Genomic DNA, 24,622 nt, shown 5'->3' on the forward strand with positions numbered 1-24,622 from the left:
CTCAGTTTTCACATCGCTCAAGTGGGGGTAGCATGACCTCCCACACAGATTGTTGATGACAGTTTTTCAAGTATTTTTACTGTGGCTGCTGCAAACACAACCGTACATTTTACGTTATACCCAAGTATGTATGTACATAAATGCAACAGATATAGACGTTTTCCTGAACACTTAGTCTTGCTATTTGTGGTACAGACTGATGTTTTCTAGTTAATGTCATTTTAAAAATGCTGGTGGTAATCCACTGAATTGATTTTGTGACTCGGCTCGTGGGCTGAAGCCTGAAGCAGGGAAAACACTGGTTTAAACCCTCAACGTTGGAGGACTGAGAGAGGTAACGTGTGCAAAAGCATGGATGTACACCATGGGTTGTGAGCACCTGAATTGTTATTTTCTTATCAGTTAACTGGGCTTTGACGCAGAGTTGGATTTCCGGAGTGGGAATTCACCTGCTCTCCCCTCCCTCCCTGCTGCCCGGTTCACCGTTCGCTCTACCAGCTGTTCCTTGTTAGCAGGCCTGGCACACCAGGCTGGCAGCGGCCCAAAGCCCTCTTGGCGCTAGGAGAGGTTTTTCAGAACATTAAAAGCTTTAGGGACTTAAGTTCTGGTTAAATGCACTGCAGTTGCAATTTCAGGATAAGAAAACCTGTTTTTATAAGCTCTCGGATCAGTTGTCCTGCCCCTGAATTGTCCCTTGTTGACAGCCACATGCTGTGGGGAACACGAGGGAGGAACCCTGTACTGCGTGGCCCACACGTAAGGTGTGGCTTTTAAAGGAAGCACCACAGAAGAAATGCACCCGGCTTTGTATTTAGAAGAGCAAGCAGTGGGATGTGTGTGGTCCAGGAGTCTGTGGTCTCTGTGCTCCAGCTGGGGCACCGAGCCTGCGAGACTGGGCTCTGCGTCATCGTGCTCCCACCTACTTGCCCTGAGATGTTCAGCAAGTTTCTTAGCCCCTCCTCATCTCAGTTTCCTTACCTGTAAAATAGACCTACTGAGTTCTCTTGCCAAGATAATTAAATTCGATAGGCATGTGGATTGCTGAGCTGCTCCTGGTCACACAGTAAGCACTCTGCACTTGGAGCTGTTGTCATGGTCATGGGCTCATCCCCGGGCCCTGGATTTGGGGACTGGAGAATTCGCTCTTGGGTTCTGTTCCTTACCAAGTGCTTTCCCATCTCTCTCTCTTTCTTAATAAGCACATTTAGCTTCTCAGCTGCATCTGGTCAGGGGTCCACAACTCAGGGCCAGGCCCTCTGTGTGTGTGTCACACACACACACACACACACACACACACACCCATACCCAGTCAGGGACTCACGGTGCTTGTTTTTATTTCAAAGGCTGCTAGATAGACATTTGCACATTGGGAAGGATCAGTGGTGAAATTCCCAAACTTGGTTTGTGGTGAGGCCTTCATTCCTGGCAACGAGTGCCATTTAGCCATGGTGGTTGGTGACAGATGCGTAAAATTTGCCTTATTAAGAGGCATAAATTACCCATATTTAAAAGTGAATGTTCTTTTGTATTTCTCTTTCTCTCTCTCTCTCATCAAAGCCATTCTGGGTATGTGCTGCATGCAGAGTGCTTTGCAGATTTCATATAATAGACCCTATAAAAAACTACAGTGTCAGGTGAGCAGAGGAGCCAAGAGTCAGCTGGAAGGGAAGAAGGGAGATAAGCACTCTACTTACATGGGAAAGTACCACCAGCGTGCACTGGCTGGCCAGCTGAGGGTTTCAGGAAGAGCTGGGGACAGTATTTGGATGTGTTCTGGGTGTCTTTTTTTTTCTTCTGTCTTTTTTTAAGTAATTTTTTTTTTCTAACTAATTTCAGACTTACAGAGGAGTTGCAAGAAGAATACAAAGGATTCCCATCTGCTCTTTACCCAGATTCCATACATATTAACATTTTATCACATTTATCACATTCTTCTTCAACATTTATGAAGTTCGAGACATGATGCTCCTTTGCCCCCTAAATACTCAGTATTTCCTAAAAGGCAAGGATATTCTCTTGCATAACCACAGGACAATGATTACAATCAGGAATGTGGCATTTGGCTCAGAACCCAGTTCAGAATCACACGTTGAATTTAATTGTCATAGCTCTTTAGTTTCCTTTAATCTGGACCAGTTTCTCCGTCTTTGTCTTTCGTGACCTTGATAATTTTTAAGAATGTCCTTCAACTGTTTTTTTTTTCTTTTTAAAGATTTTATTTATTTATTTGACAGAGAGAGAGCACAAGTAGGCAGAGTGGTGGGCAGAGGGAGAGGAAGAAGCAGGCTCCCCGCTGAGCAGGGAGCCCCTCCATATGGGGCTCAATATGGGGCTCAATCCCAGGACCCTGAGATCATGACCTGAGCCAAAGGCAGATGCTTAACCGAGCCACCCAGGCGCCCCCAACTGGGTTTCGATGATGTTTGCATTCAGTGTGTTCTATCTGGAGACATATGATGTCAATTTTACCCATTACTGGTGTTTCTAGCATTGGTCCCTTAGTTAAGGAGGTTTCTGCCAGGCTTCCCCCCTCTGAAGTTATATTTGCTTGTGGGGTGATACTTTGAGATTGTTAATTAGTGATGTTCAAATTGTGATAATTTCTTTTTTCTTTAAAGATTTAAACTGGACATGCATATTATGGTGACAGAGAAAAATAGACAAAGGGGAAGAATAAAATCTATCCAAAGACGAAGTTTTACTTTGGTGCATTTTTCCTTCCATCTTTTTTTGAGTATAATTTTGTGTACAGTTGTAATCATACCATGTACATTCGAATTCTGTTTTTAATTTAATTTTTTTATTATTTTTATTTTTTTGAAGATTTTATTTATTTATTTGACAGAGAGAGAGCATAAGCAGGGGGAGTGGCAGGCAGAGGGAGAGGGAGAAGCAGGCTCCCCATTGCTCAGGGAGCCCAACGTGGGGCTTTATCCCAGGACCCTGGGATCATGACCTGAGCCGAAGGCAGATGCTTAGCCATCCTAGCCACCCAGGTGCCCCTAATTTAATTTTTATTTTTTAAAAAAATTTATTTCTGTATTTGAGAGAGAGAGCAAGCGCCCACACGTGAGTGGTGGGGAGGGGCCGAGGGAGGGAGAGAAGCAGACTCCTCACTGAGCAGGGAGCCTGACGTGGGGTCAATCCCAGGACGCTGGGATCATGACCTGAGCTGAAGGCAGACCCTTAATTGACTGAGCCACCCCGGCGCCTCCCTGAATTTTATGTTTTAAAACTTAATATTAAAACAAATATTTTTTCATTGCACAGTCTTTAAAAACATCATCTAAGTGGCTGTGTTATTCTGTTGAGTGGTTTCCTCTAAATAACCGTTCCCTGCTCTTGAATATTTAGGTTGTTTACGATTTTGACCCTTACGAGTAGGACCCTGTGAGTCATCTGTCAGAACCTCTGCTAATTTCCTCAGGACAGATTCCCACAAGTGGAATTACCAAGTCAAGGAACATAAATACTTTTAAGATACTTGAGAAATTGTGCCAAATAGCTTTCCAAAAGAGTTGTACTTTTGCCAGCACTCTTTGACATTTGGGCGCCATAACTTAAGAGATTCGTTAATGATGTGTCTCAACTTTTTTTCTTTTTAACTGTGACCCACTGGTCAAGATTTGTGTTGAGCTTAATTTCCTGTATTTTGAATTATGAAAACAGAGGTATTTATTTCCCCAAGTAAATTCTTGTAATATGGCGCATCATTCTTTCCAAGCTCTAAAACTCTGTTGCTGGCATGGGATAGCTCTGAGAGTCGTGAGCATAGCTGTGTCTAAGGTGGATCATTCGGAACAGTGAGGGACTTGGCACAGGTGAGGAACTAAGGTATTTCACCTATAGAATCCTAAGAAGGAGCGTGCTTACCGCTTTCAGAGGGCGATGGGCTGATAGAGTGGCATGGGAGAGGGGGGAGTTTGAGCTTTCTAATGACTGAAGCTATCCAGGGTGCGATGGTAGTGTGGAGGACATGGATGTGTAAATATTTCATTCTCACAGCCTTGTAGGGCCCCCTCCTTGAACAACCTCCGGAGTTTTGAGTTCTTGGCTCTGGAGGGCTACCTGGAGGCTGCAGATGGCATGTGAGGAATGTGGAGAGGAATCCTGTATTGGGGAGACCAACCAGCCCAATTCAAGCCTGGGAACTGCAAGACCTTTTGGTCTCCTGGAACGGCCCCCCTTAGTAGTAAAGGGCTGAGGTTGCAGGGAAACTGGAGAGCTACCAACTAATTTTCCTTCCATGTGTGGGTAGTTGTCACCAAGTGACCAAGACACCTGATGAGAACAGGCACGGTGAAGTTTGGGTAATTGGGAAGAACACAGTAGATCAGGCCTTTGATAGTCCCTCCGTCTCCTTCCTTACCGCAATTTATCTGAAGTATAATACATGATTTAATGCCTTAGACACTTTGAAATATGCCAACTGGAGCAGGTGTTCATATTTCTTTCTAGTTTAAGCTTTTGTTCCAGTAAGTACTCAGGATCTATTTGTATATGTGCCAGAACACCCAGAATGATAGTACCTTACAAAGATCATATATTTCGCTCATGTTGAGGCCTAGAAAGCAGTGTTCTAGGGCCGGTATATACCCTTGTGGGTCAGGGACCCAGATACCTTCTATCTTACTACTACACATCTTTAACAGGTTCATTCTCTTCATTGTCTCAAGGTGGCTGCTTGAGTTCCAGCCATCTTGTCCAGATTCCATCTGGTGGGGGGTGGAGGGGACTTAAGAAGACCCAGATGTCTTTTAGGAACAGTTCCTATAAGTTGCACATAACACTTCCGCTTATATTCCAGGGGCCGGAATTTACATAGCCACACTTGCTGCAAGGGAGACTGAGAGAAATGACTTTTAACGTGGGTGGCACATATTCAGAGAAATTCAGCAGTTTTTTCCACAAGGTGTAATTACTTTGTGGTACTTCTCTGGTACCATCCATGAGGATGGATTTACCAAAATGTCACAGTTGCAAAGCTCTTTGGAAACATCACTTTTGGCCCCTTCATTTTACAGAGAAGAGAGAGGACTTGTCCAAGGTCACACAACCAGCAAATAAAGCCAGTGCAAAACTTGGTTTTCTGGCTGTTTCCACTGAACCCCCAGCTCTAAATTCTCAGCCAGCTCGAGTTCTCTGACCTTGGGTTCAGGTCATCTGTTTTTAACATTTTTCCTGGATCCCTTTACCACCAGCTTCTTAAGAGTCTAGACTTTTAGATTCTGACATTTGAAAACTATTTTGAGCAAAATGTGGGTTACACTAAATTAAACCAGTTTCTTCACAGCTCCCAACATAAGAAGGGTATCTTTTTTCAGGTGACAGAGCAAAAAAGGTCAAGTCCCACCTCCACCCTTTTTCATAAATGCTAAACTGCTGTCTTCAAATCCTCCTCCTTCAGCGAGCTGCTTTTACGTAATTGAATACCTCTGGCTTCATGGTCTGCATTGAACAGGGACTCCGTAACACCAGCCTCCCCAGCTACAAAGAACATGAGGGTGCTGGCGTGCACCCCAGAGATCTGGAGCTTTTTAAAGCTGAGGGTGTAATGTGGTAAGGAGTGTTCTCCCTATTATTTTCTAGAATTGTACCACTCTTTATCTCGTTAGTCTGGTGGGGATGGTGGGTGAGGTTAAGTGAAGAGAGATGAGCGGATGTGTGCCGTGTGTTAGGGAGACAGGGAGCTGGAAAGAGGCACAGACTCCAGTACACGACCTCTGATTAACAGCAAACACATCTGGGCCAATTGCCCCAGCATCCTGAGAACCAGGGCAGACAACAGGGCACGGTGGGCTTGCAGGAAGCAGAGGGTTATAAATCCCTTCTTACCATGGGATTCTGGAAGTTTGGGGCTTTTCCAGCCACTCTGAAGGGCCCTGCCTGAGAAAGAGGTACTCCTTTTCTGCGTGGGTCCAGGGAGCTTGTGGGATTAAGAGAAATAGACTGCCTCTGGCCAGGAGCTGGGAGACCCGAGGTCTAGTCCTAGCTCTGCCGCTTACCTACTGTGTGACCTTAGTAAGTGATGTAACCTCTCTGAGCCTCAATTTCCTTTTCTGTGGGATGAGGCTAGTCTCCACTTGTTGGGTTTGGTGAGGGGCAAATGGGCACGAAATTTGGAAGGAGCATTGCACATGTGCTGTGTGGCCTCTTGGTCTGGGTTGCCGTGCGATGGGTGATTATTTCAGGTTTTGTATCCTGAATGTGTGTACGTGCACGCTCCTTCCTGCCTGGACGTGCTGTTTTGCCTGATTGCAGCCAGGGCCCTGGAGAGGAAGAGGTGGTGCCCGTTTCACTGTTGTTCTTGCTCTATCTGTGATTTGTCTCACTAATAGTACTAATAAAGATAATTATGATTATTATGTACTTCTGTATGCCAAGCATTATGTTAGGTTCTCTGTGTACTCTCTCCCCCTCATTTAATCCTCAGCCAGCCCCACAGGGGAGGCATCAGTACTATCCTCCCCACTTTACGGGTGGGGAGATGACACCCCAAGAGGGCTGCTAACATCGGAGGTCCTGTTGCTGTAAATGATGGCACCTGGGTTTGACCCCAGGTCTGTTTGGCTCCAGAAGGAGTGCTCTTTCCTTGCTGTCTGAGGGGTGGGAATCCCTCAAAGGGGGAAGATGAGGGTGGGCTTCCAAGCTGGCCGTGATATGGGCAGAAGAGCACTGGGGATGTCTGGAAGAGGAGAGGACCCCTTGCTTCCAGCTGTGGTAGAGGTGGGGCGAGGGCTCCTGCCCTCTGAGAGGGGATGGGCCGGAGGGTGGAGGGTGGAGGCGGCTGCTACTCTGATCGAGGGGCCTGGTGTTCTGAGTGGGGATGCACTGTGACCAGGTTGAGGGTAGCGTTGGGGGCCTGGATTTCCTGGCAGCAGAAACAGGGGCAGCTGTGCCTCCTGGCAGTGGCCTGCCCTGCGTGGGGGGCGGGGGGTGTATGGGCCTCAGCCCAGCCCATGGGGGCAGCTCAGCTCTGATGTAAATACTGTTAAAGCCGAAGGTTGGTGAGCAGAAAGAAAGCAATCACTGGGAAAGGTCAGAAGGAGTTTGCATGGTGGATGATGGGGATTTTTTTTCTCTCCCTGACACCAAAGCTCTAGTGACTTAGAATGTAAAGAGCCTGCCATACCCAGGGACAGATCCATGGCTGGCTGGGAAGGTGGCTGGCTTCTGAAGCACTTTCTCAAATGCTGCCCTCTCCCCCCGAGGGCTTGACAAAGCGGAGGGTGCATCATTAACATTGTTATTATTGTTATCATCAGGGTTTGTGAGTTGTGACTTATGAAGTCTGCAGGAAGGTGCTTGGCAAGGCGATCCGAGGCTCACTGGAGCTGCATCTTAAGGGAAGGAAGGAGCATGCGCACTGCAAAGGTTAAAACAGAGAAGTGGAGGACAAGGGAGAATGTTAAGTGGCTGAAGGAGAGGCTTAGGGGAGGGAGAAAAGGGCCGTCCTCCTGGCTGCCCCGTGGTTGTGAGCTAAGGGGATGGTCCGTTGGAGGCCAGGCACCAGGGGCCTTTCATCCTTCCCTCTCTCAGTGATGCTAAGCCTGCCATCTTAGCTCTTAGCACACCAGGCCTTCCGGTTCCCCTGGATCTGGCTATCCCGGCTGTTTTTTCTCTCTTGCTTCCAAGTCTCTTCATCCTGCCTCTCGAGGCCAGTCCTGCTCTCCTGTGCCCACATGCGTCCCTCTGTAGTGGAGACTGCCTGTCCTTGGCCTGACTGGCCGGGCCACCTGTGCTGCTTCCTGTTGTCACTCCGGCTGCCAGGCTGGGTGTGCTTTCTCTTCTGGGCAGCCTGGCTTCCGGCCGTCCTCCCCCACACACTCAGGGTTCGCTCAGTATGTCCCTGGGGACTTTGCCATGGCCTTTGCCTGCAGATCCATCGCTCACTTTTCTGTGTGTCTCCTCCCTGGTCTGTGTTGATGCAGCACTTCTCACCTTCCCTTCCTGACCTTCGTCCTGGTCCTTCTTCCTCCTTTCAGCTGAGGTGTTCCTTTGTCTTCCCCCTCTGAGCGCTGACCCTGGAGCCTTCACTGGCCTCCAGCCTGGAGGATGCCTGCACTGTCCACGTGTGCACCCCTGCGCATATTATCTACCACCTTCCTTGGCAAGACCAGAGCCTTGTCTGCCACTGCTGCTCAGTTCTTCCACACGCCTAGCCCAGAACCCTTGGAATCATTCTAGCCTCTTCTCTCTTCCTTCCTTGCTTACATAGGAATAATCACTGAGTTCTCTTGTTTGCCCCCAAGGCTCTTGGAGAGACCCATTTCTTTCCCCTTGCACAGCCACCCAGCTGGTCCGTCCACCTCCAGCCCCCCTGGTGGCCGCCCAGTCTAAGGTCATGGCCAGATGAGGCTCTTGAGCCTGGCTTTCCAGACCCCCGGGTTGGCTTCACCCACGCTCTCCCACGACTCTCCAATCCAGATGGTCACTGAGCTGTGGTCTGTCTGCTTTTGGTGGTCCCTCCCGTGTCTCCCAAGAGCTGCTGCAGACTCACTTTATAACATGCTCCTAGTGGGTGACCTCTGTGAAGGTCAGGAGTGTGGTAACCAGTGTGATTCGTCGTGTTTATGATGCTGAGCAGGTATTTCCTGGGGACTTTCAAGGAGCCAGGCACTGTGTTGAGCCCTGCCCTCCAGAGCTCTCAGTCTAGAGGTGGGATAGGGATGGGGGAGGGGAGAAAGGAGACACCTCCACAGGGAGTTTCAAACCAGGCTGGCCGCGGGAAGTGCCCAGTTTAAACCCTAGCATACTGGGTGATAGTGTCCAAGCAGCTTGCCCAGTGCGTTTCTTACAGTGAGCTTAAGATCTCTTCTGTGTGAGGGTGAACGTGGGGTCAGAGGCTTTGGTGGCTGGCTGGAAAGTGCTTGTTTACTGTGAGGGTGGCTGTTGGTTAGATGGTCTGAGGGATTTACTGGGTTTTACATAAAGGAAGCTGTGGGTTGCCATGACACTTGACTCTTGAGGTTTCTGCTGTAGACGTTGTGTTGTCACTGGCCCAACAGCATGCCACTCTGCTGCCCGGGCAGGTAGGCACTGGGTCTGTCCTCACTCCTTTCCCCTTTCCTTCTCCCCAGTTCCAGAAGTGAAGGTGCCTGCCAGTCTCAGGTGGCCTGGTCTACAGGCCAAAGTCCCGAGGCACTGGGCAAGGGCAGTTGTTTTTCCTGACTGACCGTATTATCTGAGGTTTAAAAACAGAGCAGCATCGGTGTGTGTTTTCCAACAGGTTCTTTTCTTTTTTTCCTTCAATCATGTGCATTGAGCTTTGGACTTTTTAGTCTGAAGTCCATTAGCTCCCTGAGAGCAGTAGAATAACAGGTAATACTATGATGGAATGAACTTTTTGGTGAGCTCTCAAGGTGGGTTACATAAGGGCAGTGGGTCCTCAAGTATTGTACCCAGTTCCGGCAGGGCAGACTAAGGGACACATATTTCCTCAACTCCTCCTCCTGGATAGTTTTACCCTAGGGAGAATGAACGTTTGAATTCTAATAGCAGATTATATTTAGAAACACTAGAATATGGCTACGTTTCTGTCTTCTACTCTGCGGAGATGGAACACTGTATTACATATTATGGTAACTGATACCGTTGGAGTGCTGTATGATTTATAAAGCATGTTCGATAAATTACCCCATTTCATCCTCCCAGCAGTCCCACTAGGGAAGTATCGTTATTTCCACGTCAGATGCAAGGCACTAAGCCACGGAAGGCTGAGTGACATTGGCTAGGCATCTTAGCTACTGAGTGGTAGAGCTCAGATGCAGCTCAAGACTTCTGCTGCAAAGACGCAACGGACTGAGAGGGCATCGGGTCAGGTAGAAAGACGAGGGTTCAGGTTCTGGCCCCGTTACTTATTAGCTATGTAACTTTGGTCAGATTATTTAACTGATCGATACAACCCAGCATATCAGATAATCTACGGTTGCCTCCTTTTATTGACCACATTCATCCATAACTCTTTGTCCTTGCTCATAACATTATGGGCTGGTTGCTCCGTAGACTACAGGATGTATGTCCTGGACTCCTGTTCACCATCGGCATGCTAATCCTCCTTGTCTCTCTCTGTGGGATCCTTTGTTCCCTAGGTTCCATGTCTTTCTCATTTTTTACTCACTTGTTTTGGTAGAGCATGACTTCCAGTATTTTCCTGAGAAAGGGTGTATTGGTGGTAAGTTTTTCACATCTGTACTCACAATTGACAGACAGTTTGGCTGGCTATAGAATTCCAGCTGGAGATCACGTTGCATGAGAGTCGTGAAGGCAGTGCTTCATTGTCTTCTCGTGTGCTGACAAGCAGGCTTAGGCCAGTTTTGACTCCTGGTCTTTTTGTATGTGGTGGGTTTTTTTCTTTGAAACTTTCAGAATCTCCTCTTTGTCAGCAGTGTTCTGAAAGTTTTCAGCGATGTACTTTGGTGAGAGTCTTTTTTTATTCATTGTGTGGGACCTTCTCAACTGGAGACTTACATTCTTTAATTCTGGGGTATTTTCTTCGAGTTTTTTGTGTTTTGTTTTTTTGATAGTTTCTTTTACTCTGTTGACTTCTTTTTCTGGAGTTACTTTAATTTGGCTCTTGCACTTAATGGATCCATTTTCTTATTTTTCTTACCTTCTTCTTTTTTTTATTGCTTGATTTTATGTTTTATTTTCTGGAGTTTTTTAAAATTTTACTTTCAACTCTATTGAAATTGTTTAGTTCTGTGAGAGTTTTACTTTCCAAGAGTTTTTCCTGATCCTCTTTGATTATTTCTTTCTCACAGCATTCCGTTCTTTTTTAAAAAAAATTTTTTTATTTGAGAGAGGGAGAGCACAGGCGAGAGCACAAGCAGGGGCAGCGGCAGAGGGAGAGGGAGAAGCAGGCTCCCCACTGAGCAGGGAGCCCGATGTGGGGCTCGATCCCAGGACCCTGAGATCATGACCTGAGCCGAAGGCAGACGCTTAACCGACTGAGCCACCCAGGTACCCCGCATTCTATTCTTTTATGAATGCCACATTTCATTTCTCTGAGAATAATAATCAAAGTTTTGCTGTTTTCTGATCTTTTTCTTTTCTGCCAAGTATCCTCTTCTTTTAGATTTGTTCTCATCCCTGTGTTTTGTATTTGGGCTTTCCTCAAATATCCGGGAACTCGGGTTATCTGTATTGCATCGCGGGGCACTGGCACATGCATTGGAGACTGTGAGTGTGAGGAAGAGGTGGGGGGCACTTGTTTACTGAGGGGGCCTCCCAGCGGGCATTTCAGTGGGAACTCAGTTGTCTCATTGGAGAATCTCCAAGTCACCATCTTCAGGCTGTTTTTCTTGTGCTTCTCAGTTTCCACAGAGACAAATTCACTAATCTCCTGCTTGGGGGAGTAAGACTGGCAGCATTCTGGAAAAGGGAAGGGAGATGTCGGGGTGTGGGGGCAAAGGGGGATGGGTGATCTCAAGGTTCAGTTTGTAGACTTTCCCTTAATCCCCTTGTTTTCTCTCAGGGCCATACTTCTGTCTGCCTGGTGTCTCCCAGCAGAGCTTTTCTTATTCAGTCTCTCCATATAGTAGCCCCGTGTTTTCTGCCAGCTAGGCAAGGGGCTGCTGGCCAGCATGTGGGCTGGGTGAGGGGCTGTGCTGTGTGACTGTTCCTTATTCAGATTTTGAACACACCTCCTCCCCAACCTGCTTCCCGCCCACCCCTCCTCGTGCCTGCAGAGGTGCTTGGGGCCTCCAGTATCCGAGGTGGTTCTCAGGGTTCTCTGGGAAGAATCGCTCATTTCTTGTTGGCTGGTGTCCTGAGATCATTGGCTGATTGGGAAAAGCTGCAAACCTTCCCTTCCCATCCTAAATATGAGAAGTGATCTTACTTCTCTGAGGATTAGTGCTTCTAGGTGGGATGGCGTTTTCACGCTGCTCTGGTGTGTGGTTTCAGGGTGCAGTGTAGACACTGCCTTCCCAGAGAGGCCTGCTTGAGTAGTGTGTGGCTCGTACAGCATTATGAAAGTGCCGGAAGAGGAGTGGTGAGTTGGACACTGGGAATGGGCCGGGCAGTGTCCTGGGGGGGGTTGTTAGTGATTTGGAGAGGGGGTAAGGTGGAAAGGTTGACACGCTGTCCCCAGAAGGGTTGGTGTGCCCTTATCCCTCTGAAGTAAAGTGTGTTTAGGCAGCGTGTCTGCAGGCTCCTATTCTTTCTGGGGCCTGGCAGGAAGCTGGGGCTCATGGTCCTTGGCTTCTTGATCCCCAGGTGGTCCTGCCGGTGCAGCTGTCCTCCACAAAGGTCTCCTCACTCATCGAGAAAATTTCTGACCCCAAGGACTTGAAAAAACTTCTCAGGACCCGGAATAATGTGCTGGTGCTGTACTCCAAATCTGGTGAGTGTGCAGCCTGGCCTTAGGGGTCACCCATCAGGGAGGGGATGGTTTGGGTTCGGTGGGCACAGGTGGGACGCAGAGACCTCAGGACCAGAACCACTCAGGGAGGGCCCGAGGGTCATCAGGCTTGTCAGCTTCCCCCAGAAAATGAGGCGGAGGCACAGGGGGTGTTCATTCTGTCTCTTTTGGGTCCCCGAGAGGCTGTTTTAGTTCCCTGTAATCCATCTTTCTTCGGAAGAGCCTCTGGAGCCCTCTCGACGTCAGGGGGAAGGGGTGTGTGTGAAGGGGGGTGGAGGATGGCGGTCACTGGGGATGGATGTCCTGGTGTCCTGGACAGGCACGGGCTGGCCACAACAGGGCACGCTTCGCCAGAGCTGTTGATGAACTGACTGGGCTGGCCTGTCGCCAGTTGAATCGGTCCCAGGCTTGGGAGCACGCACCCAGGCTGGCAGCCCCGGCCCTGCCTGGTCCCCATCTGTCCCACTGTGGGGTCAGCACACGGGACTGAGTTGGCAGTGGGCTCCAAGAGCAGGACAGAGCAGTTTCAGTGGGGGTAGGAGCCGTGGCTTGCCTCTTCTGACCTTGAGGCTGGCAAGGGCATAGTGGATGGAGAGAGGTTTGCTCAGCTCTTGGCTGTGACTTTGAACATCTGACTGTTGATGTCGTTCCAGCAGAGTTAAGTGTTTTCGCTGCTCCTAAGGATGCCAAGTTTTCTGTGCCCTGGAGGAGCAACAGCCAGTGGCGGGGCTGGTTCCGGGCACAGTTCTCCCTGGCAGCTCATCCTCAACGCTCATGGGCACGGGGGGATGGATGTTTTGGACGTGTGTCTCTCCAGAAGCCTGCCTCCTCTGAGCACCCTGGCATTTGCTACTTCTTGCCCTTTTGAGGGCTTGGCACACGCTTCCTAAGGTCGTGGTTGGGAGCCCGGCATGTGTCTCGCAGCTCTCTGTTGTCAGGAGTAGGGGGCAATTGAGGCAAGGGAGAAGCAGAGTTGCTCCTGAGGCCTGGGGCTCAGGGCCCTGAATAAGCATGGCTCACCCCCTTGGCTGCTCGTGGAGCCGGTGGTTGCCAGTGTGGAAACGCGCTCAATTCCTTCTCTGGGTCGGTGCTGTCACAGAAGCTCGTCATCCTACACAGTCTCTGCGGGGAACTCCTGGGACCCACTCCTGTTTGCTCCTTTGCTGTGAGGAAGGTAGTGCAGGTTGTCAGAGAGCGTCCAGTTTACCTCTGGGTAAACTGAGGCAGAGGGAGACTGGCTGACTCGTCTGAGGTCTACCAGCTGGTAGATGGTAGAGTTGGCCTTCTGTGCTGCCCCCACCTTGATTCCTCTGCTGGAGGGTAGGGAAAAATGTATGAATCCTGCAATGATGGAAGGCTCTGAGATCAGGAAATGATTATGGTAGTTGTGGGGCCGGACGCAGGGCCTGGACCACTCTTACTTTCTCATCTGCGCTCCCCCAGCCGCTGGCTGGCTCATCGGCAGTGGGGTTTCCAGTGCTTCCCGGGCTCCTCTCTGCCTTGGACTGTCAGGCAGCAGGACCGAGGTGATGATTTTACCTTCCTGCCCCCTTGCCCAGACCTGCTGCCAGACCTGTGACCCTCACTGGGCTTTTGGAGCAGAGAGGTAATTGGACTTTCTGCACTCCCATCCCCCCAAGCAGGGCCTCCCTTTCCCCTGCTGAAAGGCGGGGTTCAGAGTGGGATGCTTCATATAGCTCGACTTCAGCTTCTGCCCCCTGCCCCACCCTAGCGAGCCCCGTCTGAGCCCCGACTCGTGATGGAGCGATGGCTTTTCCCCCCTCTGCTGTGCCCCCTCCTCCAGTTGGGCTTGTGGGGGTTCCCAGGAGTGCCTCCTTCGGGTGGCTCCGTGCAGCTCTCTAGAAAGATGCTTTTTGTTCACTTCCATGAAAGGCTCAGCATGCTTTGTATTCACAAACAGCTACCATTATCCATGCTAGAAAAGGAGATCTGTGCGGGCAAATAATTCAGACATCATTTCTGCTCGGCTTTGGAATGTACCTTACGGTTTTTGGTGGGGGAGGCAGCAGACTTGCTCTCCCTCCCAGTGTCTGCATGCTGCGCCCTTCAAGGGAGCTCCCAGGTGTGACGGGGAACGGTGGCGCACCGGCCACAGCCCTTCTGCAGCGACCGTTGCAAACTGGCAGTGTTGGAACCCTGGCCGCGAGGCTCCGTCCCCAAGCACCTGCCCTTCCACGGTAGTTTCCGGCGCTTTGCCCAGACGCCTGGACCTTTGAAAAACTTCCTTTCTCATGCTCGCTCCACCCTCCCCCAAGGCATAATGCGCGTTTTTGCAGGTGACCCTCCAGGTACTGCCAGGGCTGGCCCTTCTGTTGCTGCTGGGGAAATGCGCTGTGAAATGTGACCTGGGTCCACTTGGCATTGGTCCATCAGAGACTAGTGTCACATACAAACCTCATTTAAGCACCAGGTTGTACTGAGGCCCTGCTGAGATGAGGATGTGATACACAAGTAAAGGAAGGGTCTGGCCCCTGCTCTTGGCAGCTCCCAGCTTGGGCTCCAGGACAGGAGTGTGGAATTGGCAAACTTGTTCCCTACGTTAGTTATAGAATTGTAATCGTTTGGTTACAGGATTTTCACAGTTTGTCCCAGAAAAGTAATGAGTCAGAGATTCTACTGAGAGTTGAGCATCTGGCTTAGAGATTCTTGGAAGAGTGGGGCGTGAGGTGTGGCATAAGGGAGGGGTGAGTTGGGGCTCTGTGTCTGTGAGGAGGGCTCCAGAGGCTGGCGGGAGCAGGGGTTTCTGAGAAGAATTCTCACCAAACTATTGATCCCCAGGTCAGTGTTGTAACTGGTGCCCTGGACTTCCCCTCTGGGACGGGTCTCCATCCTTCCTTGCCCCTGAGGGAAGATGGCAGGAGTGGTCCTAGGGTGCTCAGGCACAGATGTTTAATTTTTTATTTTTTTACAGAGGCTGCAGCTGAAAGTCATCTCAAGTTATTATCCACTGTGGCCCAGGCCGTGAAAGGACAAGGCACCATCTGCTGGGTCGACTGTGGGTATGTCCTGGGGACATGGGGTGCGGGGGCTGGAGGGCAGGGCCTCCTTGGGGCATTCGGAGGGTGGGGTAGGGAATTGTCCCTGATGAACGCTCCGAGAGAGAGGACGTGATGGCGAGATTGCGGTAGGAAAGCCTCTCTCCCCTTACCGCAGGGTCACCCATGGACTAGAGAAGGGGCGGTTGTGGCTTCCCACCTGTTCTTTCCAGCCCCACCACTCTTCTTCTCTTTTTCCATAGTGCTTTTCCTTTTTACTCTGTTGTCATGTGTCACATGATTTATTTCTTCCCAGTGGGTTGGAAAGGGGGCCTCGATGCCCCGAGAGGCAAGGTTATTTTCAGGGTCACCCGGTGGGCTTGCTTGGGGGAGGGGTCTGCAGCAAGAACCATGGGCTTTACCCCCAGCCCAGGTCATTAATAGCCCACAGCGCGAAAGTGGTGGAATCAGCTGGTCGAGGGACTGCTGCCTCGCCTTCTGAGGTGGCTCCATTAGCTCAGCCCTGGACAGGTGGCTTTGTCCTTCCAGCGCTCTCTTCTGACCTGTGTCTCCCTGCCCACCCCCACCTGTCCCAGTGCCAGCACTGCCTACCCCTCCTCCACCTCCTCCTCCTCCTTCCCGACCTCCCTCCACCCAGTGTTAAGGCGGCAGGATCAAACACCAGCCCCCAGGCAGGTGTCTGTAGGAAGGGGGGCTACTTCTTAGGGTGGGGAAGGGGTTTCTTGATGGAATTCCTCTGATTCTTCCGAGTGTGGGAGTTTGAGTCCCGGGTGTGCTCCGCTTGCCTTTCCTTCCAGTCATTAGGCATAATTTCCGCATCTCTCCGTACGGCGTGCGTGTGGGCACATACGCATACCCCCTTGTTATACAATCAGCTCCCACTTCGGTATACACTGGCCTAAGTACAGAAAAGGCACATAGAGAGTGAGTGAATGTAGGAAAAATGTAACTAAGAGCAGGTTTGTCCTTTGTATGTTTGAGCACCTACTGTATGCAAGGCCCTATGTTGTACTTGGCGGATACCAGCATTTACATCCGCTTCTGACCGAGGACAGGAAGTGCTTCCAGAGTCACTGTGTCTGGACTTGGACTTGGGGTCTGTCAGGGGTATGGGCTTGGGATGAGGAGGGGAAAGGAGAATGTTGCACTGTTGCTAGTACAGGGAAGAGGTGGGGCTGTGCTGGGAAAAGAGGCAGTTCTTTTCGTGGATGGCCTACAAAGGGCTTCCTAACCTTTCCTGTAGCTGCGCTTGCCCGAGCCGCAGCCCGGCTTCTAGCCCGCGGGTTACCTGAGCTTCGCCGGCTCTGCTCCAGTGCAGGCTTCCCCTTCAGCCGGAGCTCTGAACGGCCGCTTTGTGGATGAACTTCTGGGACACGCTGATTTATAAGTTGACGGCCTCGAGTTCGTCCTGCCCGTGATCGGAGAGAATTGAAGGGAGATGTATATTTTGACAAAGCGGTGCATGAGACCAGGAGAAGAAGTCTTAGCTGAGTGGTGTTTGCTGTAGGGGTGTGTGTGCGCGCTCCTGTCTCTGGCCTCACGCCTCCTGATTTACTCAAACACCAGTTTAATGGAGAAACTGCTCACCAGATAGTTGGTGAGATCTTGGCCATTGGTTACTTCTAGTTCACAGCTGGTCTAAAAGTGTTCTTGTCTCCTAGGTATGTCTCAGTCTCCCACGTTTTCCCTGGAGTGCACTGTGTGACTGGCAAAGCCACAGAGCCTCTTCGAGGGGACAGGGCACTTTGGAATCTCCATATCTGGAGATGACACAGGTCCTGCCACGCTGGTAGAGCCTGTCTATCACAGAGAGTTCTTAGGGTTGCAGGCGGCAGAAATGCGAAGGAGAGCTTAGATGTAGTCGCTGCCTTCACCTGCACGTTCCTAAGCGCTTACTGTATCCCTTGAGGTACACAGATGGATAATAGCGTCCTCAGGAGCTCAGCGTGCAAGGAGGAAGCAGACCCCGAACCCGGTGCTCACAATCATGTGAGAAATGCAGTCAGTGGAGGCCATGGGTGTGAGGGGTGTCCCTTTATTCTGCCTGGAAAGGTTGAGAAAAGCTGCACAGTGAAAGTAGAGTTACAGTTTGGGGCAAAGACCTTTGAGTACCAGGTCTTTAAAGTGCCCTGGCTTTCCCTGCAGGCACTTCCCTGCCTGTGGTGTGGGCCCCGAGCACTGCCTGGGGCCCTCTGCTGCTGGGCGTGGGGGCAGCAGTCCTGCTCTGCTCCCTGTAGGGGCAGGACTAGAGGGGGCCAGGGCTAGAACGTTAGAATCCAGGGCTTGTTTGGAGACATGATGTCTGGAGTCAATAAAAGTGCCGGTGGGAGAAATAATCCTGTGACTTTTGATGTGCTAAGATGAAAATCTAGGGGGGCACCTTAGAACTTAAAGAGGTAACCTTAGGACAAAAGGACAGACCATTCCATGTAGTTGCCACTCAGTTCATCCCTCTAAGAGGAAGTATAGACTGAAATGTTACATGGCTTTTAAAATACGGACTATGGAGCTGTAATGGGTTGTGTTGGAAGCAGGAGTATCTGGGTCCAAGTTTGAAGTCAGAGGCAGGGTGCAGTGAGATCTTCCCAGAGCAGCCCAAGGGACAGAACTTGGGGTTCTAGTCTATGCAGGCCACTGGGGATGGCAGTTCTCATGGACAGCCATTACACAGGGAGCTACAAGGGCGTGAGCTGGTTCTGCCCTCCTGCGTGGCCACTCCTGCCCTCGACTTCTGAACGTGCCCTGTAAACCATTAGGGGAACCCACCACGTTAACCCCAGGGCCTGGTGATGACAGCTCTCACTGTGTCCTAAATGTGTTCAGTCTGTGTTTATGAGTCTGAATGAGATGCTCTGGGGATGGGCAGAAGTGCTCTCGGGAACACTTTCTCTTGCTGTTTGCAGTGGAGTGAGCAGGTGGAACGGAGCCAGCGTCTGCTCACTTTTTATCCTAGCAGCTATTAAATAGCAGGTGGTCAGCCAGAGTGCACCTCCCCTCACATGGGCCCTCCTGAGGTTCCCCATCTCTCATCCTTTCCAGCTGTGCTTCCTGCCATGTCAGCAAAGGGTTGGAGGCTAGAATAAGCATGCCAGGGCTTGGGAAGGGGGTGACAGGAAGGTCTCGAGTGAAGAGCCCACTCTGCTTTTCTCCCTTAAAGGGCAGGTGGAGGGAACGGGGCATTCTAGGGCAAGAGAAGATGGTGCTGTGGCGTGAAGTGTCTTTGAAGGTGTGCGGAATAATGGCAGAGGCCTGGGTTGAAGGGCCAGGTCTGCTCCTAACGAGCCCTATGACCTTGGACAGATCGGTTTCCTCATCTGTAAATGGGACAATAGTACATATTCTGCTGCCTGTCCAGGTCCGTAGTGAGGAGCCAGTAAATGGCTTCTTTCTAGAATATAATTTAAATGTGAGATCCCATTTTTACTGTTACTTTTCACCTGGGCAGGATTGTTCAGGGCATTCCCAGAGAAGCCGAGGGGAAGAAATGGTGCATGCGTTCTTCAATGGCTCTTTCTTGGGGGAGGATCCCGTGGGTGTCGACAGGATGCCTCTGGAGACAGTTCTGAGCATGAGAGTCAGTGCCAGTGCACGGGCTGTTATGCTCTGACCCTTAAGTTTGCAGTGTAGTGGTACTTGTAGGACTGGAGGTCACGGGGCCAGGCTTTGAGTCCGACGGACAGCTGATAGCTGGTGGACCTTTGGCAAGTTGCTGCCCCTCTCTGGGCTTCAGCGTCAGCTTGTGGAGTTCAGTCTTCCAGTTGGCGCTCATCCCTGAAGAGCCTGGTTCAGAAAATCCTGGAAGCTGCGAGGTTTGGTGTGCAGTGTGGATGCATGTAAGTTTGTGGCAGTCTGTTTTGGGTGGGGTCTTTCTCTGTGTCTCCCTCCCATTCTGGGTGTCTGCTCTGTATGTCTCTCCTATCCTTCCCTCGGAGCTGCTGGCGTCTCCTGCTTTGTTCCCGCTTCCTTACTAGTTTGTCGCCTCTTCCCCATCCCTGGGTACCTGCCTCCCCCGGTTTTTTTGGTCTTTGTCCTCTTCTCTCTCTGGGTATTCCTTTTCCCCTTTTTCTCGATTTTCTGGCTCTTCTTCCCTCCCTTCTCATGTGTGGCTGCAGGCCACGCACCGCTCTGTGTTGGTTTTCTCCCAGGTCCCAGGCCCTGTAGCTTGTTGCTGTGAGGTGTCTGTAGGGTGTCTGGCTTCTGTCCAGGGATTTGTCAGCGCTCCCTTCCCCTCACTCCACCTCCTGGCTCAGACCTCAGCAGCCACGCTCGGGTTGGCTGGTGGTGGTTGTCCGGCTGTTAAGTGGGTTGTGTGTGAGGGAGTTGGTATTCCCCTCGTGCCCTGCAGCCTGGCATCGGGCTCGGCCTTGGCGCGGAGTGCTGCTGTGGGGGCGGCTGAGCGGGAGCCAGCAGGCGGGAGCTGTGCCTGGTATGCTAATTCCCGGGGCCGATTCTCACTGGGCCGAGACTGCAGATCGGGAGCTCACTGCTTGCTTTTCCTGAGGGTTTGAGGTCATTAGCTAGCCACACTTTCCTTCTTCCCTGCTCTCTTTCTCCCATCTGCTTTGGTTCCCCCGGAGCAGTGCTGACTTCCCAGATCCAAGACGTGGGGCCTCCCAGGGCAGGCATCACGTATTTTGAAGTCTTATGTTTTCTTCTAAAAATTCTTTGAATTTAGCATTTGCTTCTTCATATGTCAGCATGTTTAACGTTATTTACCAGGGGATAAAGTGGACTCCCAGAAGAAGTGCCGTGTTTACGTTGTGGCTTCAGATGCCTCCCGGCACACTGCCCCGTGCTCGTGGGGGTGCCGTGCGCCTGCTGAGGAGCACGGCCTGGAATCCAGAGAGGCACGCCCCCCTCTCCTATTCCTGTCCCTTTCGTGAGCTGTGCTGCGTACGTCTTCCTTCATCCTGTGCCTTCTGGAGGCAGGTACCATACAGAACAGCCGAACTTGGGAGGATCCCTGTTGTCCCAAGTCCCTCATCAGAGGGTGCTGTGTGACCACCAAGGCTGGTCCAGGTTTAAGACCCAGCTGTTCCAGGCTGTTCTGTCTCCTGCCTCAGGCCCTCCAGCTGCATTCTTTCAGTTGTCCTGGGTATGTGACACCCAGCAGTCACTCTGACAGCACTTTCTTGCTCGCTTCTAGTCCTCTTCCATTTTCTTCATGTCTCAGGAGTGAGGCCTTTCCTCCATTTCCTGACCTGCCCGCCCTCAGGGGTCACAGGTCCCCCTGCTCAGAATCCCACTGTGTTAGGCCCGGCAGATGGGAGAAACAGATTTACTGCTGCTTTGATGCGGCAGCAGATCCTGGAAAGTCCGGGGTAGCCGGGGGCACACCGTGCCTGGGATGGTGTGCTCCGCGTCCTGCCCAGCTGCAGGAGGCTGCCCCCGGCTTGTGTGGCGCTCAGGGTGCCGACTCACTGAGTGAGGACCCAGTTGGGGGGCTGGAGGGAGATGCCTGAGTCCGAGTCTCCATCTTCTGTCCGGGGGCCTGGCTCCTGATTCCCATCAGGATATAGGCAGCCCGCTTTATGTTTTAGTGGAACTGGTCCCTCTAGAGGAATTGACAGCTCCATTCACCTCGTTTGGACAGCTCCTACATTTTGCAGCTCGGGAAACCATGGGCCCCACCAGCAGTCACAGGCTGGCTGATGGTAGAGCCAGCTCTAGAAGTCGTCAGTCCCTCCAGCTGGCAGCTGGGCTGTCCTCCAGGGAGGGTGTGGTTCCATAGGCTGTGATTTGGGAAAAGCACGGCTCCCCTCCCTGAGCCTCCAGCACCTTGTTTCTTCTTTTCCTTCCTGCTCTCACCCCCCACCTTTCATCCCTGGGTCTGATTCCCTGGAGCGGGAGTGGCCAGCCTCTTGGGCCCCGGTGACTGCACATGAAGATCCAGTAAACACAGCAGCACACGCCGCAGCGGCCACGCCGTGCTGCTAGCCGGCCAGCCTGTAACACCTACAAATGCACGTGTCTGTGTCTTTGTCTCTCTGGCCTGCGGGTGGGGAGGGAAGTGTGTACAGGCCTCTGGAATCTTTCCCGCACATTCTGCGTAGAGGAGGGCCAAGGGGGGTGGGGCGGGACAGGATGTAGCAGGTCTGGGTGAGTAAACAGCGGAGGGAGGCAGGGCTCCAGCCTCCCTAGCAGACGGTCCGGCTGCACAGTCTGTTCTTGCAGGACAGTTGGGAGTGGCAGGTGAGGGCCTTTACATGGCAGTCCACTCTCTGACCCATGGTGGTTTTCTCCCTCCCTCTGCATCCCAGCAACGCCTCTCATTTCCCTGATTGCTGCCTTTGTCTCCCTGCCTTTTTCCCCCAGAGCCTCACTCACTGGCTGGGGAACGGAGGCAGAGAGGGAGGTAGCCAATAAATCAATTAATTGTGCTTAATCTATCAGCCCAGATCCTTTTAAGGTCCCGAGCTTGGGTAATCTCTCTTCCCTTCTTGAACTCTTTAAGACTTTTATTGTCTGTACTGAACGATTAGCACGTGCACGTGTGTGCACACACACACACACACACACACGCGCGCACACACGTACTCTGAGAAACAGGAGGAAGGGGAGCCAGTCGGAGAAAGCACTATAAGGAATTGTCCTGGCAGGACTCCTGGAGCTCAGAAGACAGAGTCCAGAGAGCCAGAAGTGTAGAGCCTTACCCCAGGAGCAACAAGACACTGTCGTTCACTCCCTCAGTCACTCGGGCTGTGTGGAGTCCTGCTCTGTGCCAGCTACAGAATCAGCTGTGAGCCAAACAAAAGCCTCGCCTTCCCGGAGCAGACGTTTCCAATGGGAATGACAGTGGACACAGTCCAATGTGGAGCCGCACCACTTTGGACAGAAAGACCGCGGGGAAGGGCGTGTGGGACTGCAGAAGGTGCTCGGCCGAGGCCCTGGGGTCTGGGCCAGAGGCGCTCAGTTAGGCCAGGAAGCCGCCTCCCCACAGACCCCTCTGAGCATATATGCATTCGCATTCGTGTGCACGGGTGCGTGAGTGTAGGGAGCAGGGAGAGGAGGAAATCCTTGGAGAGTGTCATAACCCAAGGAGGGAAGCGGGTTGCACCGACTCTGCAACAGGGAATCCTGTGGCAGAGACAGCTATGACAGCTATGACTCGCTTAACTGAAGTGGGGGCTGCAGGCTGGGCCAGACCGGCAGCTGGGGGGCCATGCTGAGGAATAGGCGGGGGAGCCTCTGTGCCCTCGCAGCTCTACTCAGCCCAGCTGGTCGCATTGGAGCATTCGCCCCTACGCCTGTTCTGAGCTCACCCAGCACCCATGGCTGTAGCAGCGAGACTTTTCCTTGGAGCAGGTCCTGGCAGACCAAGGCAGGGATTGGGGTTGGAGTGATTCTGAGCCCTGTCCCTCCTCTCTCTGCTTTGTGAAAGTCACAGGAAGAGGCTGCCAGCCAGGCTTGCTGGAAGAGAGCCAGCATGGGGTGGTGCGTCTCCCCTGGTTGGCTGCCTTGTGAAGTCTGAGCGGCCCCCTCAGGTGGGGCTTTGTAAGCAGGCTAGTTGGGTGCCCCTGCTGGATGCCAGGATGGGGCTGAGGGAAGCCTGAGCTTCTGGAGATCGCTTCCTGCCCCAGCTGCTGTTCTTCCTGCAGTTGGGTGAATGGCAGGTGGGCACCCAGGAACAGTTGAGTGCCGTAGAACAAAGCTGGACAAGGCAAGTGCCAAGTGAACGGTTGTAAACACCCTGAGTGGGGAATGAGCTCAGGCAGGGAAAGGGCACCTTAGATGCAGTCGTTTGCAAACCTGTCAGCCAGGCTTCACCACGGAGCCCCTGTAGGCAGGGCAGGCCCAGGCTGTAATAGCTCTTGTCAGCGGAGGCGTGTATGGCATCCCCACAGGGCTTTAGGTGATGGTTTCCAGCACCCGGATTCCATGGGCTGCCCTTCTCAGGGGCTTTTGCTGCATCCTCTTTTTTTTTTTTTTTTTTAAAGATTTTATTTATTCGACAGAGAGAGGGACAGCCAGCGAGAGAGGGAACACAAGCAGGGGGAGTGGGAGAGGAAGCAGCAGGCTCATAGCGGAGGAGCCTGATGTGGGGCTCGATCCCATAACGCCGGGATCACGCCCTGAGCCGAAGGCAGACGCTTAACCGCTGTGCCACCCAGGCGCCCCTTTGCTGCATCCTCTTGTCTGGAGATGAAATGGCCCATCTGGGTTTCCTTCCTTCCCCTGCAGACCCTTTCTCTCCAAGTGCCCTTGCCTCCTTGGGGGGCAACCATTGCCATGTGCTTAGCCTTTCCTTTTGGAGTTCATCATGCATTTTATTTGGAGTCCCCGCCGTTCGCCAGGCGCGGGGCTGGAAGCTGTGGTGGCTGCAGTGATGGCTGCCCCGGGAGGACTAAATAGGGTGGGAGAAGCCTGGGCCTGGGTTGAGGTGGGGGCAGGAGGGTGGCCTCCTCTCTGATTCACACCCATCCCTCCAGTAACACAGGCTTCTTGAATTGCAAAGTGCTTATTTACACTTAAAATGAGGTGCCACAATTTTGCTTGTCCATTCATGAGTGTTGCCTTTAGAATTGAGCTGAACGGTTTAATTTGTCTGTACTGGGGCTGGTGCACAGCTGTGTGGAGCCTGTGACTGTAGGAGGTGGTGAGGTATGTGAACGGGTGGGAGATGAAGGGACTTCCCTCAAGTGGCTGTCATTCCTGGCAGAACAAAGTTTCTCATGCGGTGTCATCAGAGGGGACCAGTGGGGACTGGTGGCTGAGATACCGTCACTGAGCCCATGCAGATCTGGGGCGATGGCCCTGTGAGCATGGGGTAGCTGGCTGCCTCTGGCTGGCCATTGGGCAGACTGGGCTGAGTGTGGTGAGGTTATGGGGAAAGCCGCGAGACAGGTGAGGTCGCTGAGCGGCTGGTGGAGGCTACAGGGGAAGCCAAACCTTGGAGAGGTTGGGGAGAGGAGGAAGAGCCCGAACAGGACAGGGGCCTACTTCAGAGTCGCCTGGAAGGCTCCTTAAAACACAGTTGCTCAAGTCCCCACAGAGTTGCGATTCAGTAGGTCTGGGATGGGGCTGAGAATGTGCACTTCTAGCAGGTTCCTAGGTGGTGCTGATGCTGCTGGTCCAGGATCCATTGATCTAACAGGAAGGAAACCAAGTTAGATGAGATCAGACACAAGCACTTTGTGAGCCGTCAATGGCACTGGACTGACGCTTCTTATTGGGAGAATTGTAAGACTGTACATATGGTGGATGCCTTGCTTCACGGAAGCTCTCTCCTTTCTCCCTGTGG

At 51.9% G+C, this 24,622-nt stretch overlaps 1 protein-coding gene across 1 annotated transcript in view; it reads left to right on the forward strand.

Moving 5' to 3' along the window:
- PDIA5 (protein disulfide isomerase family A member 5) overlaps window positions 1-24,622 on the forward strand; it is a 91,701-nt gene that overhangs the window by 8,190 nt on the left and 58,889 nt on the right. Inside the window, exons 2-3 of the mRNA XM_040621331.1 lie at window positions 12,220-12,346; window positions 15,297-15,384. Of these exons, the coding sequence (XP_040477265.1) occupies window positions 12,220-12,346; window positions 15,297-15,384 (215 nt within the window). The remainder of the gene's footprint in view (window positions 1-12,219; window positions 12,347-15,296; window positions 15,385-24,622) is intronic.

Source organism: Ursus maritimus, unplaced genomic scaffold, assembly GCF_017311325.1.
Source record: "Ursus maritimus isolate PB19 unplaced genomic scaffold, ASM1731132v1 scaffold_4, whole genome shotgun sequence".
In the NCBI taxonomy this organism is placed as follows: Eukaryota; Metazoa; Chordata; class Mammalia; order Carnivora; family Ursidae; genus Ursus; species Ursus maritimus.